Genomic DNA, 16,800 nt, shown 5'->3' on the forward strand with positions numbered 1-16,800 from the left:
CTAAGTGAGGAGTGCTTTCGTGTGAAGGGGGGTGATACTATATTGTGGAAGATCAGATGTAACAAGCAACATATACAACCAGTAGCTAAGAGAATGGCAAAAGGTTGACCCGCATCACAGCTCTTAGACGTTGGGGACAACAAGTACGACCACTTTGCCACTCCGCCCTTGAGCATTAGGCAAGTTCGAGATCAGCATGTCAAGATCGAGCGGGGCCTTGTCGGCGGTGGCATAAAAGAAGGCTTGGTTGCGCACTTCGTTAGCCGCCGGGATGCTTTCTCGCAAGGACGCCTCTTTCCAAAGGAGAGCATGCAAGGTGAGCGCGGAGTCGATCTTGTCTGCATGGAAAGATCAGCATTGTGTTTGGACTAAATCCGAGAACTGACATGAACGCCTGATAGGTTGGGTTTGGCTCCCTGCAAGGGAGACTGACACCGTGACGTCGATAGTTTGTTCAGCGGGGAAATCGGTCTATTGAAGAGGATGTGAGCGTTGGATTGCGTTGAATATCAGCTGCAGGCCATCAAGCTACCTTGGCACGACTGAAGCGTTTCTCCAACTGAGCAAGTCGATCTGCGTCAGAGTCTCGTGAATTCTTCATGCGCTTCTCCCATGTCGCGGAGGACACCTAAAATAGTCTTAGAAACGCAGTGTAATAACCAAGTAAGAAGAACCTGGTAGTCCTGGTAGCAAAACTTGATTGCAGTCTCTGCCTCCTCGAACGCGGCGGTGGCACTGTCTGATGTGGCCCATGGGGTATAGGGATCGTATTTGACATCCGCAGCAGCTTTGAGCGCAGAAGTGGCCTTTTCGAGGGCACTGCAAATAATGAATACTGATGTCGAATTTTTTTTCGGTAACGCACGCGTTGAAAGCACTAAGCATCTCTACAGTCTTCTGTTTGTTGAAGGTGGTGGCAAGTTCTGCGCAGCCAGCGACGATGGTAACACTTTGAGAGTAGAACGGGCGGCGAGTGAGCGCCACGAGCGGACGAAGATCCTTGAATCCATCCGGGAGCTGGGCAACAATGGCACCAGTCTGAACGAGACGGTGAGGGCGATAAACCGGAGGAGAGCGCGGCATACAAGGTATATAACGGCTGCGGTATATTCGCCCGGGAGTCCGGTGACAGAGAAATTTGGGTCTTTGGCATGCTTCTCAGCGACGGTAATCCAGCTTGAAATAGTTCATATATGAATAGAATGATTGGGGGAAGCTTACCCAAGAACAGTACGCCAAAACTCCTTGTCTTGGACGCGCATAAATGCCTTCTTGTCGCGGTTGCTAGTGACGATTTCGATAAGGAGAGCGCATTGAAGAGCAAAAAGAAAGACGGCCTGTGTGAAAAATTGAATGAGGTTAGCAAGAGCTTCCAGAAAGTGCCTACGTCAGCTAGAGTGTCTGGCGCAGTGGCCAAAGTAACGTGGAGAGCATCAAAACGGCGGACAACTTCTGCGAGCGAGTCCTTGCCGTGGCCGCTAAGCCGATTAAGGTAATTGCGAAGTCTGCCAACTGTAGCGCGGAATGCAGATAGATCGTCCTGTTTTTGAACTGTCTTGACTGCCTTGGTGTGCTCAGCAACATCACCCTGGTGATTGTAAGCACAGGCAGGTATCACTGGTAAAAACAGTTGCCTTGAGATACGTAGAGTCGATCAACTGTTGAAGAATGTCGCGAAGGTCCTTTCTGTTGTCCCGAAGTGCGTCCACAAAGGCAATTTCCTCGACAATGCTCGATGTCTCGCCGAATCGGGCGACGATAGTCTCTTTTTCGGTGATCAGAGAGAAAGCCAACAGAACTCTGGATGCCATTAGCCTTGAACGCAATGTGGAATAAGTCGATGTACTTTTCGATCCATAGGATTCGGATGGTGTAGTCATCGAAAGCCTCCCAAGATTCACCCTCCCCAGCAACCTTGACGAGGGCGTTAATGCCGTCGATGATGTCGCGGGCTTGTGAGACGGCCCAGTAGACGGCGTGATGATTGCGCTTGGTGGCACAGACATCGTGTCCGACCAGATTGAGGAGCTTCGTGAGCACCTCAGTGACTGGGTACCCGGGCTGGGTAAGACGGGTGAGCTCGGTGAAGAGGGAGAGTTGTGTAGCGGCCATGGAAAAGTCGAATGCTTGGGCTGGCGAGCAGTGGCGACATGGCGGCAAAGTCTTCTCCTTTTATTGCTGAATGCTGGGCGGCGAAGCCGGGACTTCAAGCTGCAGAGCAACCTCTCCGTCGCATGTTTTCCAAAGCTGAATGTGGTTCTCCCACCATCCCAGCCACCTTGGTATCGATAGCGTTGACAACGGACGAAATAGGATGCCAGCAGGCTGGCGTAACCAGCGGCGCCATGCTAGCTGTTGAAAGACAAGACTTGTGACCAGTCTTACGATACCGGCAGATCTGGCCGGTAAATCCGGCAAATAACAAGAAAGATCACAGATGATTACTGGAAAATAATGCTAGAGAGACCAGAAGTATGACTGAAGCACGTATAGTACAAATATTCATAGCAAAAGTTAGACCTAGATTCGAGGACAACTCTTCGGCGCTTAATTTTTCCATAGGCCGGATAAGAATAACACGACAGTCGCCGGGGCTGTAAGACAGGCGAGAACGATAAACAGAACTTTGCTTTCCCGCATCCAGATGTACATGAGGATTTGGAGCAGCAGGAACAGAGTCCCCATGCACAAGTGAACAAACCCTGGCCCAATATCAAAGAAGATTCCGACAGGAGGATCGAATCGGAGCTCACATTGGTAGAAGATGAATCTAATCCGCCGGGTTGCGCCAAACTGTCTGAGCAGCGAGAGACTGGAAGCTGGACGACTAATCCAACCTTCTGTTGCGCGTTCTCCCCCTTTTTGGGCGTCATTGAGTTCGATATCGCCAAGAGAGTCGATGAAGAATAGAGATGCGAGTGTGGTGATAGAATTGAAGAGCATCGCAGCATACGATGAAAAAACTAAAAAGGTATTTTCGGGCCCCTGGCTGCCGGCCATGGCCGGATCTTGCCGAATTACACCCAGTATCGTGGCGGCCAAGGATGCGAAAAGTGCAGTCTTATCAAACACATGGAAATCGTGAGTCCCGACTTGGGTGGCCATAAACATGAGCGCACCACGACTGCTGCGCTTTGGACTGTGTTTCTCCACGCGGATATTTGGGATTGAACAAGTTTTGGAGCTTCGTCTGCCAGTGAAAGATTCGGTGAACAGGGATGTACCGAGGTAGGCACGAAAACCTACACGCGATAGATGTCAACGCTGTCCCGCGACGAGCTGATAATTCGTCAGACAGCACAACTCTTCCAATTCGACAACTACAGACGTGCAGCCTGTTGACGTCGATCGCGGCTAGTGTTCGCGAAACCATTTTGAGACAGTTGAGGTATCGACATGTTGGGGAGTGGTAGAACGAGTGAGAGACTTAAAATGAACTGTATTACCACGCACTGAACATGCCACCTAGTTAAGGTGATCCATGATTCCCGGTTGATGGAGGCGGAGGTGCTATCGAGAACAGACTTTGCTGATCAGGCGCTAGTGCGGGCATTGCTTTGTCAACCACATCCTCCGCTTCCTAATCGAGCCACAAAGAAGTAGCATCGATGACCTCATGCCACGTTTTTTCCATTGAACTCTAATTTTGCCTCAGATAAACGTGGATCAGTGCTTTCTAACAAGAAATGAGGATTCTGCACGCACAGATTCAAGTTAGTGTTGATGCAAGGGCCCATCAAAATAAGTATTGTCTCACTCGTCCGTTCCCAAGCTCTGACGATAATGCTAGGTCGAGAGCTCTGCCCCTCCACCCCATTCGAGACTGTGCGCTCAAGCCGATATGGGCTTCATCAGCATATCGTACTCTGTCGGGTTTACAGAGAGCTGATAAAGGATGCTAAGATGAGGTCTGTCACATCTTCGCATATGAAACTTCATGAGCTCATAAGACCCAAGTGGCGCAAAACGACACGAGCTTGATGATTTGCTAGACGAATCGTTGAGGCAGGTCACGGTCCGAGAAAAGAAGATCCTGAACTTGAAGGGTCTGCCACTCACGGGTGCTGTCGAGGAGAGGCGTAGACAAAAGGTACGCGACGCAACGATTATGCATCGAATGATTTTCGAGTTTTGGCATAGTTACGGGACGAGTTGGATGAAGCGCGTTACAAGGACGATAGGATGGAATCAGATTGCAAGAAGGTTTTGAAGCGGATGAAGAGCGCATTCCGCCATCAACACACTGTCGATGTTTATGTTCGCGAAAAATCGCCCTGGGGGGATGACCAGCAGTTCATGCTGAAAGGGAGTGAGTCGCTGATTAGGGCCAGAAAAGGTCGTGTGCAAATTCTGACGGTCCCAACAGTCAAATGCTACCCGGACCAGGACTTACACAGCGTCTTGTGGCTTGTTGATATCTGCGTCTTTCGAGAGCGGGACACCAGTGACCTATTCTCACATATCCGCATCAGCACAGGAAACCCATTCTTCTACGAATACCAGGACCTCCAACCCCATCGCTTCAACTTGCACCACCTAGTAGAGATCTCGGCGCACAAGTACCACCGTCGTATTGAAGAATTGGTTTCGGGGAAAACGCGAGCGACCAACATAGAGCTGGTATTATATCTCGATCGTAGTTCATGCGTGAAGCTGGAGAGCGCTGGAGGCTTTCAGATGTTTGGCAATATATTCAGAATTGGACATGATGCCAGTGGTGACGGTCCTTCTCATACTGTGTTGAAAGGTAACCAAGCATGTCATTACAAGCTAGCACGGTCGTTGAATGCTTTTCGGTAGACTCTCTGGAGGGGTATCTTCGCAGCGCTCACAGAATCCTCGACGAGGGAGAGCTCCGCAGCGTTCAGGTCGTCGGAGAAAGGACAAAACACAAGTTGGAACAATATCGGTGGAAGGAGGTTTTGACCAACTGGGAGCGTCTTGATCACGGAGAAAGAAGGGAGTTCGTGGTATGGGAACATCGTGTTGTCAAGACCACAGCCCGACCTGTGGAAAGCACGCACGTCCCCCCAAAATCAACAGTCAACCCCGCGCCAGAAGTGCCCGCACCACCACCATCAAAAGCACCTCTGCCAGAAATGCCCGCGCCTGCATCACCACCACCCGCGCTGACACCTGCACCAGCGCCGATTCAACCTAGGCCTGCTCCCGCACCAACGGTACCTGCACTGGTGCCAACGTCAACACCAGCAGTCCCAACGATATCGCCATTCGCGTCGCAATCGCCATCAAGACCTTCGCAAGGCCTCAATTCTGCTCCGGCTCTGGCAGGGCGCCCAACTGTACAACAACCCCCACCACAACGCGCGAATAATCCTCCGCCAGCAAAACGGGAGTGGTGGGTCAAACGAGTGATTCGCAAGGTCGGAGAAATCATTATTGAGACGATTGGATGAAGAAAGGGTTGCCAATCAAAAGCAATTAAGTAGAGGTCGTGATATCGTCATAGGTTATTTGATATGGTCCAGGGCGACTGAGTTTACAAGCAATGACAAGTAGCGGTGATAATGTTTCCGCACCCTCGATCTTCAGCCGCTGGACGAAGAAGCCCCATTTTTGGATTGGCGTTGGAGGTTCAAGTTGATTGTTCCTGCTTCTAGCTCGACCACATGAAGGAGCAACAAATAGTGGCGCATGTGCAGAAGTTGAGGAGGAGCTTTTGAGGGTTGCTGTAGCTGACGTCAAGGCTCCAGCTCCAATCCCTAGATGAACTGCAGCAGCGTGTATCGAATCAAGAAGACTGCTCGGTGTTAATGGCTCTATAGCTGTTCGCATCAGGGATGGAACTTGACGGAGCGGAAGACAAGCGGATGCCGCCGGAGCGGATCGCCATATGATTGGCATACATATGTTGCTTGCAAAAGCGGCGCAGCACCTCCGCCCTCGATTGCCGAAGATGGTGAAACTCGTTGTTGCATCCCTTGTTGCATCCGCTGCCCGCAACCGTCTCCTTTCCATATGGGCTTTTGCGGGATCGTCACATGGGAGAAGGTCTTGGTAAGCTCGGTCTCCGGTGACCGCCACTTCGAGAGACTGCGCTCAAGTCCGACTCTCTTCTAGCTGCAACAAATGGGCGAAGATGGCCGCATCCAAGGCAGAACAACCGACAAAGGTAAAGCAAGAAAAACGCAATCAACACCAAGTCCCTGGACAACACAAGATAAGACATGAAGCGGCTTGGGGAGAGGATGGCGCAACTAATGCCAATTGCAAGATAAAGAGCTGAGGCTGAGGCTCGTCCTGGATTTTGAAACTTCATCTTGGCCGAGCACACCCACAACAGTGGAAGATCTGGGGACGGTAGATTGACGAAAGAAATCGTGATGCCACGGCGACCGATTGAGCATTGAGCATATCTTGTGCGAGTAGGATAGGAATAGCAACTTGAAGTACCGAAACCTTTCCATGAACCTTGCTCCCTACATTTGTAGCTGAGGTTTCACAATTTGATAATAACGTCTGGGTTTAGAGTTAGATGTCTTCGTCGTACAGAGCTGAGCACATACCAGTTCCAGTGCATAACATTCATATCTTGCTCGTGTGCTTGTGTGCTCGTGTGCGCCATTCGATCTTCCGTTCATCACCGGGTGGACAAGCAAACAGCGTGCGTGACGTGATGTGACCATCATGCATCAATTTCAGACTTTCCCACCATGCCAAGGCGTCAACGGTTGCATCAAACAGTCTCATCAACCAGCATGCGGCAAGTGCTTGAGAACCAGAGGCGAGGCCAACGCCGGAGTAGAACACGACTTTGGCTCATCTGTATTCTCCTCAATGGCACTTGACCCCCCCCGCGCTCCACCTTTATCGGCGGTATCATCTCACAAGTTCCGAGTGTATGTCGCTCGAAACGCAGAGATTACGAAAACGATAAGCATGGCCCTTGGCAGGCACTGCCAACATTCACTCTCCTCCGAACAGCGTGCTGCTCATCTGGGCTTGGCGAGAAGTTGCCATGTGGACTGGTGGATCTTCCCGATTGCTCAAAACCGTCTTTAAAAATGATGCTTCTTTCCTTCGAAGTGATTCTCCTTCTCTTCCTCTCTTCGCTACTACTCAGGCATGGCAGCCGTTGAGAAGAAGGCAGACTCTGTCGACGAAAAGGTCCTCGAGTCCGGTTCCGACATCGTCCAGGGCGACCTCACCACGACCCACTATGTCGAAAACTCAGAGGGTGTAACCGAGGAGGAGTTGGCAACGCTCCGCCATGTTCGAGACAAAATGCCGTTCGTCCTTGCCCGTGTTCCTATTTTGCGTCTACTTAGTCATTCTTTCCAGATGGACCGCCTTCCTCATTGCTGCCGTCGAATTCGCTGAACGATGGACTTACTACGGCACCACCAATCTTTATGGCAACTACATTCGTGCCAAACTCCCTCCTGGCTCTCGGGATGGCCACGTTCTCCCCGCCAACCGGGGTGTGGGTGTCGCAGGCGCGCTTGGCCAGTAAGTGCTCTGCCCTCGCGTTCATACTTGACCATAACGTGTCTGCAGAGGCCAAGAACGGGCTTTCGCTATTCGTACAGTGGGTCCTCCTTTCCAAAATATAAACATCGCTAACATCGCACTAGTTCAACTCCTTCTTCGTCTACGTTACTCCTTTCCTCGGCGCCATTATCGCTGACACCAAGTGGGGTCGTTACAAAACCATCAGTGTTTTCTCCATCGTCATTTTGTGAGTTTCCAGCGCCGTTGCTCATATTGTCACTGAATTGCGGCAGCCTCGGACACATCATTCTCGTCGGCTCTGCCACCCCGGACTCTCTAGCCAAACCCAACACTGCTCTCGGCCTTCTGATCCTGTCAATTTTCGTCATGGCTATCGGTGCTGGCTCGATTAAGTCGAACGTATCTCCGATGATTGCTGAGCAGTACCAGGGCAAGCTGAGAAAAGGTACGTTTATCTATCCTGTCCCCGCCTTTGTATTGACACGGCCTAGAAACTCTCCCGTCCGGCGAAACGGTCATTATTTCGCCCGGTATCACTATCCAGAGTATCTACCTCTACTTTTACATGGCCATCAACTTCGGCTCAACTGGTGCCATTTCGGCGTCCTTCCTTGCTCGTGATCACGGCTACTGGGTCGCTTTCCTCGTCCCCACCTGCATTTTTGCCACTGTTCCTGCCATTCTCTGGATCGGCCGCAAGAACTACGTCAAGACACCTCCCCGTGGCAGTATCATCATTGAGACTTTCCGCGTCATCCGAGTCTGTGTCGGTGCTCGCTGGTCATGGAACCCTGTTGCCTTCTACAAGGAGGTCAAGCGTGAAGGATTCTGGGACCCTGCTAAGCCCAGTGAGTTTCATGATTTTTTCTTTGTTTGCCTTACTTAAAAGGCCTACAGGCACATATAACGGCAAGGCACCAGAATACATCACCTGGGATGACGACTTTGTCGGTGAAGTCCACCGTACCATGTTGGCTTGCAAGGTCTTCGTGTTCTTCCCTATTTTCTGGCTCTGTAAGTCATTTGCGAGGCTACATATTCCCCGAAGTTAACCAATATTACAGGCTACTCTCAAATCGACGGAAACTTGGGCACTGTTGCTGCTGGCATGACCCTCAAAGGCACGCCCAACGATCTTATCCAGAACTTGAACCCCATCTCGATCATCATCATGGTCCCCATCTTCGAGCGCGTCATTTACCCCTTGCTGCGCCGTTGGGGCATCAACTTCTCGCCCATCAAGCGGATTGCTATGGGTTTCTTCGTTGCTGGACTGGGTATGTTGTTCCTATTCGCCATTGTAATTTGCTTTACTGACGATGCCAATAGCCATGGTTTGGGCTGCCGTTCTCGAGCACTACCTCTACAAGACCTCTCCTTGCCCGAACCACCTGCCTTCGGAGTGTGAGACCGCGGACGGTAACCCCAATGCTGCTCCCATCAACGTTTGGGTTGTCTCTGGCCCATACATCCTCGTCGGAATGGCAGAAATCTTCGCTTCCATCACCTCGCTCGAATACGCTTACACCAAGGCACCCCAGCGCATGAAGTCCGTCGTTATGGCCTTCGCCCAGCTCCAAACCGCCATCGCCTCTGCCCTCAACTTTGCCCTGACCAGCGTCAACGTCGAGGACAAGTTCCAATGGTTGTTCGCCAGCTTCGGCATTACCGCGACGATATTCGCGGGCATCTTCTACTTCACGTTCCGCGAGCTCGACAGGGCGGAGCTTGAGCTGAACATGATTGGCACGGGTGGCCGCAGTGGATTCGCGGGTGAGGCGGAGGGCGAGGGCCGGCCAGAAAAGGGTACTTAAATGTTGTGTACTAGTGTACTGCGTGGATGTTGTTTATGTCTTTTAATCTTTTTTAATCTGGATTTCGCTTTTATCTCGCCCTTCAGTCCAGCTTCATGACCTACTGATATGATTTCTCTCCAACCTCTTTTCCAAGGCTCTATCGTATGTGACTCCAGTGACTACGACGGTTTCTGTTTCGGCAACCGCATGGTTTCAAATGTCCGGTTTATCCTTATTGAGCAACGAGGACCCTTCGTGAAGCGAATCCTTGTCTCCTGTTGGCACATGCGCCGTTGTGGCCTCTCTTCAAAGACATCGAACCTGGGTTCTGCCCGTTGCACAAGGTCGAGCATGCAAAAAGCGCGCGAGGGAAGCGCGCCATCGAACTGCCAGACGATGACAAGAGATGCGGTTGACCTGGTTGACCCGTTTGTTTCCAGGCCACGGCGAGCTTGACGTTGATGAAGATCGCATTGCATTCTATATGAATCGGACGTGGTCCATCCAGGCGTCTTTTTGTCCCTCCTTGTTGTCGCGCGACCCCGGCCGGTTCAAGTTCATGGCCATCGCTCATGGACAATGTCACCGTCGATGCAGAGCTGGTCCGCGAGATGTACGTGAAGCGGCCCGCGAATTTATCATCTAGTTGACCTTTTTTGCCCATTCAGCTTTCTCCAGGGCTGCCTCCATCTCATTGGGATTTGTGCGTCGTGTTTTGTGTCTTCGCTTCTTTCTGCTGACCTCTCTCGCGAAGCGCTCTTGTACTACGACCATCTCATCACCTTCGGTAACTTATGGACAATGCCTGTCGTCCTGTTGACTCAAGGCTGTATGCAGGCGTCGAATTTCGTCGTCTGTGGAGGCGCAAGCGGACATCGAGCGCCAACTGGTTCTTTTCCGTGCGCTATGCCGGTCTGCTTGGAAACACCTCGATCACCGTTCTCGCGTTTTACACACTGGCGGACAAGGTGAGCAAGCCTTTCTGCCCTTTGGGATCGCACTGAATGCGAAACCTTCGAAGTGGTGTGGGGTTTACCATATCAGCCACCAAATCGTGATAGTTGGGACACAGTTTTTGGTCTGCAGTGCGTCTAGGGTGCTTCTTTTCTGCCTCAAGTCCCTAATGTTGATCCAGTTATCATGCTCCTGCGGACTTACGCATTATACAACAGGAACCGCTACCTCATCGCGGTTCTTTTGCTAATTTCCGCTTGCCTCGTCGCAGTCGTCATCGTATGTCCTGTCGCAAATTTATGCCTGACCTGACGAAAAACTACAGTGGTCAATTATTGGCCAAGAGTCGCGCAACATCGAAGGGTTTCCGGGCTGTCATGTCATTGTGAGCCGGGCTACGTGCGTGTCCATAATTTCCTTAATGACTAGCGCTGACGTTTCTGGTAGTCAATACCGTTCGTTCCCAGACCCCCATGTCTTATTCATTCCCGTTCATGCTTCCCCGTAGATCTAGCAGCAGCCTGGGAGGCGCTCTTCGTATTCGACACTCTCATCTTCGCTCTGACCCTCTACAAGACTTGGTCGACTTGGCGGATTGTGGGCTCTTACCGCTACATCCCAATGCACACTCTGATGCTCCGCGACGGTAAGCCCTTCAGTGATTCCGATGCGTTCGTTAATCTTACCAGGTGCTCTTTACTTCGGCATAATGGTTCTGGCCAATCTCGGGAACATTTTCACATTCTATGTGTGTGTTTTTTGTTTGTTCTTTCCCTTGTTTAGCTGACCATTTTTGGAGTTCGCGGGGGGTGAGCCTGATGTTAAGCGCTCTGACTTTCTTCTGAATCCCACTCTTTTCAGCCAGTATTAGCGGGCTCCTTGTCGACAATCGCCAGTTGGTCCGTCCTCAAACCTGTTCATCCGTGAAACAAGCACTAACAGATAGATGTAGCATTTCAGTGACGATGGTCTCTCGACTGATGCTCAATCTTCACGAAAGATCGACGGGGGGTATCCTCTCCGACTTCCCAACACAAACCCACTTCAGTCTGAGCTCCTTCATGGGCCCGGGCCTGCCGATACATGCGGTGCAAACCCAAGACGAGGGTTTCGGTGCCGCACCTCAACAAGGAAATGCAGAGGCTGGGCCTTCAATAGGCGTTGTTCCAAGCACTAACCACAACGACTGATAATATATCATTAAGTAATTTTAGCGCTTTAATCCGCCGTGTAGCCAGCATATCCTTGTTTGTATCTACAAGTTGTGAATTATGATCCTCAGTGGACAAAAAACTTGAATGTGGCACAAACAGGACCAAATAAACACCCAATTAGGGAACCAGAAACGCTCTTTTCCTGCGCTCATTTGGCTTGCAAGCATGGAATCTCTGCCTTGCATCGACCTCGTATTGACAAACGAGCTTCAAGCGCGCTAGCATAATGGCCGGATTTAGAAAGCCTTGTTGTTTGCTTCTTTCCCGTTTCCTTTCTCTACCACAATGGATTCCTCGTACGACCGAAATAATCTCTCCGCCCTCCCAACAGGGTCTCAGGTATTTCTGGCCGCATTACCCGAGCGTGGCTAAATCCTCGCTGTAGAGAATCGTGAATGCTGCATGTCATTCAAAAGGCGCGTCTATCGTCGACCTCAAGCGCTTCCAAACACTGTACACAAACACCAAAACGGGCAAAGACATCCGCGCTCTCCGCCCTGCATTCTGGATACTCCTCGACCCAGCGCGCATTCCTGTGGCCGATGATCTCGATGCGCCATCAGCCCAGACGAAGAACACCGTTTTGGCGGGTCATATCGGCCTGGGTGGAATATATCGCGACCAGTCGTTCGCCTTGACCACTTTGCGCGAGCATGCGCCCGCTTATGCGTCGATCTGGCCTCGTGTTTGGGCGTGGGTCGAGTTCCTCCATCGCTGCTCTGCGTTGGTACTTCCCGGGGTTGTAGAAAGTGAGCTCGTTTGGGACTTTATCGGATTCTCCTCCCGTGGACTGCGGTCTCCGGATGCAAGAAAAGCGGCTTGGGACTCTCCACAATTCCTCCCATTCGTCTTTCGTGCATGGGACCACCTTCTCGCCCTCCCCTTAGAAGAACAAGAAAAACGATATCAGTGGATTGACTCGCTCATTCCTAGCAGACTTACGGTCGCATATTGTGACGAAATCGTTGCTGGCGTTGGAGGAACACTCGAAGACCTCGCATGGGTGCTTCACAAACAGCTTCATTATGCCCTATCCCATCTCGGGAGCCCGGACAAGAACCCGCGCCACCACCATTTCTGCGTTCTGAACCTCGCTGGTGTCATTGACCTGATAACTGGATTCGACTCTGCCATATCAGAGTCTCGCGATCCACCCCCAGACCCTCTGGCTCCGAAACCTCGTATGGTGCTGACCGCCGCAATGGTGGAGCGGGGGGTTGCAAGGCTACTTTCCAAGACCTTTTGCGTTCTGGCCGAGACCAAACCCGACAAGGATACCGACAGTCTCTTCGACGGACTGCTCGTGCGCCTGCTTGATGCTCTCACACTCATAATGGTTGATTCTCTCGTCGGATTCAGGATACTTCTCAAGAATGACTTCATCCCCGGCATTTTTGCGTACTGCCGGAGAAGGAAGCCGGCGCAGGAAAAAGGAGAACTTCAAGTCATTCTGACACGCGCTTTACCGCAACTGTCGTTCTTCCACTCGAATGTGCTTGTTTTTCAAGACGCCATCAACACCGTCGATGCAAATGCCCCCCAGAGCACCTTCCGCGACAAGGCGACGTATGATGCATGGGTCAGGTTCAGGGAGATGCTCAAGTGGCATTTGTTTCTCTTGCACGAGTTCACTCTGAGGGGGCTGCTGAGGGAGAAAGCTGCATGTGACAGTATTGTGGTAAGGTACCGCTTGCTATTCTACAGCTGAAGCTGATGAATCAACGTTTAGTGCGGCAAGATCACTTTCAAAGACAAGCTCCGTACCTGCGCTGGATGCAAGACGCGAAACTACTGCTCAAATGCTTGCCAGCGGGAGGACTGGACAGCAGGAAAGCATAAAGAGACTTGCCGTCTTGCTCGTCGGGTTCGTTTGGGTAAGTTTTTGCTTTGGACTTGGGTGGTTTCCGAACTTGATAATTTTTTGTCAGCATTCCGGTCCGACCTTTCTGCGAAAGATATGCATTACTTCCGTTTTGTGCTGCATAAGCTTGCTACGAAGGACGCCATAACACTCGAGCACTGGGCCGCGCGGATTTCCTACGAGGAACGAACGCCAACCCCCGTTCTCCAGTTCATTTTCGGCGGGCGGGAGGAGAGCAGGATCGAGATGAATCCGTGCGTGACGGGCCCAGAGCAAGCACGCAAAGCCTGCCATCCGAGTCGGCTCGACCCGCTATGGGACGACTGGGTTGAGCGTGCTAAACGGAGCCACGGTCGGATGGAGCTTCACGCGCTCCACCTTGCTGCGGGATTCCATGACCGACTGCTGATTATTCCCCGGCGGTCGAATATGTCTTGGATGTATGACACATGTGCGCGGCTGTTCTTGACGGTGCCGGGCGTCAAATATGCTGGGCAGGAGGGTGTTTGGGAGTTTGAGCGGGCGTATAACAAGCTGCAGGTTCCCAGGACCTTGGAAGCCATACATTAGTGCGACACTTTTAGACCCTTTTTAATATCGCCAAAGATGCGCAAGTAGTTGGGTGCTTATTGTTCTAGTCGTAGTACAATGGGTTTAAAAATCTGCTCTATCTTGAATCGAGAATAAGAAACGGCAATGCACAGGAAAACCACAATTGAGGCTTCGAAGATCATTTGAAACCAAGTTTAGACGGTACTAATGGACGATACTTTGGCTCTCCCTCTGGTCATTTGACGATAATCCACCATTTATCTGCTGTTTCTTGATTCAGCAAATGAAGAATGGTATACGCAGCACACTCACGTTCGACAAAACCGGCTCGCTTTCTCTGGATGAAATCATTGGCCAAATTCCAGTCATTATCAGCTCCGCGAGCGGAGTATTCCCAGTCTGACCAAAGCCTGTTGTAGCGTCGTTTATCGGCAATGAACATGATGCGCGTCTGAGGGTCGGATGCGCAGAGAGCACGCATGTCGTCAATGGGGATGGGTTGATGGGAGATGTCAGTATCGACCACTAGTAGGAGGAGTTTCAGATGGGGGCAGTTGCCGACAAGTTTTTGGAGGAGGGCTGGAGAGCCGGGGAAGAGGGTGTAGATGAGTTTAAGGCGGAGGTGGGTGAGAGAAGGGAGGGCGGGAATGGCTGTGGAAGCGCATAGGTTTGTGAGGACAAATTCTTTGAGGATGTAGTCGAGGAGTGTGAGATGGGTTATGTTGGCAAAAGCAGCGTGCATCCCGTCGATGGCCTGGGGGCGAAAGAAGCTTCCGATGTTCACTGTGAGGCCTCTGTTGCTCTGAAACGAGGCAATTGCGTTCAGGTATTCTGGGGTGTTGAAGTCGAAGCTGCTTATGGCGACCTCAGCGACGAGGATACATTGTCGTACAATGGGGGCTATGATGCTCTTGTCCATGGATTGCAGGGGCTCCTCTAGAGAGAGGTATCGGACTGTGGAGCAGATGGCCGGGTTTGCAAGGGCGTTTGCTATGAAAGCGCGGGAATGGGGAGAATCGTTGATTCTAACGACATGGAACAGTAGTGGTTGGACCCTGGTGCTTTCAATGAGAGGAGGATGGGTACCATAAGGCCACGTACCAGACACGGACGCGTTGCGCAACAAGTAGGAGAGGAAGAACAGCTTGCCAATCTGACTTTGCTGCCAACCTGAAAACTTTGCGTTCGAGTTCAGCAGGGAGTCGCGGTTCCGATGTCGCTGCTAATGTTAGCATAGCGACTTGTAGATTCGTGTGTTGACTTCATCGCTTTTGAGGCGGAGGAGGCGGCGCTGAACTTCACGGTTTCTTCCAAGCAAGAGAAATTCGGATCAATTGAATCGTTGTTCCGGACTCTCCTTGACTATCAACGTCCACCATAAACCACCACCACCAAAGGAAACATGGATATCGATGCGATGTGTGTGGGACCCTCACCCCTAATGGACACGTCCTCATGGGTTTCAAGTTAAGCTAAATCCAATATCCACGTATCGCACCCTTCCCCCTGCTCTGGTCGCAATCCAGCGAATCTCGTTCTGCCATTCAACAGAGCGAGCCTCGTCACTGTAGACCTCACTTTCACTGGTCTACTGAAGAGGGCACTTGTTTGGATGAGTTCTGGCTCGAGTCGCATGCTCAAGGAGCTCCAAATGGCCTTGAATACATCCCCGACATGAACTGCTCCGCCTATCGATGCATGTGCAACGACCACCCATGGCAGCTCTGGTATCATTACCGTCAGTGACGGCAAACCAGGCGTTGTCGCCTTGTCGCGCCAGATTCCTGGCCGGAATGCCCGCCTTTCGTCGTGAGATTCGACGCGGAAGGCAGCAAAGTCGACATTGGCGACTCGCCCACCCGCTCTCAGCATGGGATGAAGCACCACAGGGTCAATACCCTCAACCTGAGGGGGGAGAGGAATTAAGGCGATTGCGGGCCTTGGCGGCGGTGAATCGCTCAGTGAGGTGTCGTCGCAGACTACTGTCGGCGTCCAAATATTACCCGGTCCCCATATTGTCGAGGACTGGACACGATCGTGGATTGGGAATTGAAACGAATGAATGGTCGACGTGGATGGCAAGGGCACTGGCGCGTGGAAGGATTCAAAATGTTGGGAGCTTGTTGCTGCTGGTGTTGACTGCAGCCACGGGTGATTCACGAAGAAGTTGTCGTCGTTGTCGTTCGTCTTCAACTCTTCTTCGTAGTGGTGGTCGAGGTGATGTGGAATGGGCTTCGTGAAGCACTATTCAGCGCGATGATGAAGAGCCACCAACAACTACCTACAGGCATTGAGGCCTACGACTTTGTTGTTGAACTTGAAGGGATTGCGAAGTTGCCTAGTGGGAGAAGACGAAGTTTTTGGGGGATGGTGTAACCTGGGCAAATTTGAAGGAGATGTGGTCATGCAATGTGTGGCTTTAAGTACGGAGGTAAACCTCCAGCCCACCATGATCTCCAGTCGTCCTGCATTGACGTGCCGTCATGACCTCCTTTGATAATATATTACCGTGGGCCACCGCCGAAATACACGCCATCCTATCACACAGCTTTCGGCATCCACCCAGGTTGGCCCGCCACTACAGTAACCCGCCACTGTGAAATAATCAGCACGCGAAAAGCCGGCTTTTTTGTTGGGGCTGTGGGCCTCGAGCCTTCGCAAACAAAAGGGAGACCGGGTATGACAAGTTGGGGTTTGCAACTTAGCCCAATTGTCTGCATCCTCGCTACAGTGGAACGAAACGTATCACAAAGTAGACATGGAATCTCAGATCTCCAACTTGTATAGGAAGAACTCATCCTCTTTCTGGCTCTCTCCTTTGACACGCCTGGCGGGCGTCTATTCCTCGACAAAGTCAGGCCGTGCGGCTGCGTCCGACTTTCCCGCTTGATGACTATTCCTCCGAGATTGCCTTCAAGTGTGCGTCTCCTTATGCGGAAGGCCTTTTCGT

General features: G+C 51.6%; 6 protein-coding genes across 6 annotated transcripts; 3 read left to right on the forward strand and 3 right to left on the reverse strand.

Annotated features, from left to right (window-relative positions):
* Window positions 1-123: 123 nt before the first annotated feature.
* Window positions 124-2,112, reverse strand: MIND_01350000 (uncharacterized protein; the record flags this gene model as incomplete). The annotated part of the gene is made up of 10 exons (XM_037369936.1): window positions 124-338; window positions 387-471; window positions 533-628; window positions 675-819; window positions 866-1,038; window positions 1,086-1,176; window positions 1,222-1,337; window positions 1,388-1,588; window positions 1,635-1,800; window positions 1,847-2,112. The coding sequence occupies 10 exons, from the start codon at window positions 2,110-2,112 to the stop codon at window positions 124-126; spliced, it is 1,554 nt and encodes a 517-aa protein (XP_037213492.1).
* A 435-nt stretch (window positions 2,113-2,547) lies between these two features.
* Window positions 2,548-3,398, reverse strand: MIND_01350100 (uncharacterized protein; the record flags this gene model as incomplete). Its single annotated transcript, XM_037369937.1, has 5 exons — window positions 2,548-2,702; window positions 2,754-3,060; window positions 3,120-3,190; window positions 3,247-3,279; window positions 3,329-3,398. The coding sequence occupies 5 exons, from the start codon at window positions 3,396-3,398 to the stop codon at window positions 2,548-2,550; spliced, it is 636 nt and encodes a 211-aa protein (XP_037213493.1).
* Window positions 3,399-7,086: 3,688 nt separating this feature from the next.
* On the forward strand, window positions 7,087-9,287 carry MIND_01350300 (Peptide/h+ symporter protein; the record flags this gene model as incomplete). Its single annotated transcript, XM_037369938.1, has 9 exons — window positions 7,087-7,250; window positions 7,303-7,470; window positions 7,519-7,549; window positions 7,596-7,699; window positions 7,746-7,918; window positions 7,965-8,321; window positions 8,371-8,487; window positions 8,538-8,750; window positions 8,803-9,287. The coding sequence occupies 9 exons, from the start codon at window positions 7,087-7,089 to the stop codon at window positions 9,285-9,287; spliced, it is 1,812 nt and encodes a 603-aa protein (XP_037213494.1).
* A 554-nt stretch (window positions 9,288-9,841) lies between these two features.
* Window positions 9,842-11,413, forward strand: MIND_01350400 (uncharacterized protein; the record flags this gene model as incomplete). The annotated part of the gene is made up of 13 exons (XM_037369939.1): window positions 9,842-9,882; window positions 9,938-9,972; window positions 10,024-10,056; window positions 10,107-10,237; window positions 10,291-10,354; window positions 10,405-10,502; window positions 10,549-10,622; window positions 10,671-10,678; window positions 10,732-10,869; window positions 10,913-10,971; window positions 11,023-11,032; window positions 11,089-11,122; window positions 11,176-11,413. 13 exons carry the CDS (start codon window positions 9,842-9,844, stop codon window positions 11,411-11,413), a joined length of 963 nt encoding a protein of 320 aa, XP_037213495.1.
* A 309-nt stretch (window positions 11,414-11,722) lies between these two features.
* On the forward strand, window positions 11,723-13,868 carry MIND_01350500 (MYND-type domain-containing protein; the record flags this gene model as incomplete). Its single annotated transcript, XM_037369940.1, has 4 exons — window positions 11,723-11,776; window positions 11,823-13,115; window positions 13,167-13,311; window positions 13,366-13,868. 4 exons carry the CDS (start codon window positions 11,723-11,725, stop codon window positions 13,866-13,868), a joined length of 1,995 nt encoding a protein of 664 aa, XP_037213496.1.
* A 217-nt stretch (window positions 13,869-14,085) lies between these two features.
* Window positions 14,086-16,141, reverse strand: MIND_01350600 (uncharacterized protein; the record flags this gene model as incomplete). The annotated part of the gene is made up of 5 exons (XM_037369941.1): window positions 14,086-14,114; window positions 14,163-14,905; window positions 14,952-15,110; window positions 15,424-16,082; window positions 16,136-16,141. 5 exons carry the CDS (start codon window positions 16,139-16,141, stop codon window positions 14,086-14,088), a joined length of 1,596 nt encoding a protein of 531 aa, XP_037213497.1.
* Between the last annotated feature and the right edge of the window lie 659 nt (window positions 16,142-16,800).

This window comes from Mycena indigotica (genome assembly GCF_014461135.1).
Source record: "Mycena indigotica strain 171206Taipei chromosome Unknown Mind.scaff0016, whole genome shotgun sequence".
Taxonomy (NCBI): domain Eukaryota; kingdom Fungi; phylum Basidiomycota; class Agaricomycetes; order Agaricales; family Mycenaceae; genus Mycena; species Mycena indigotica.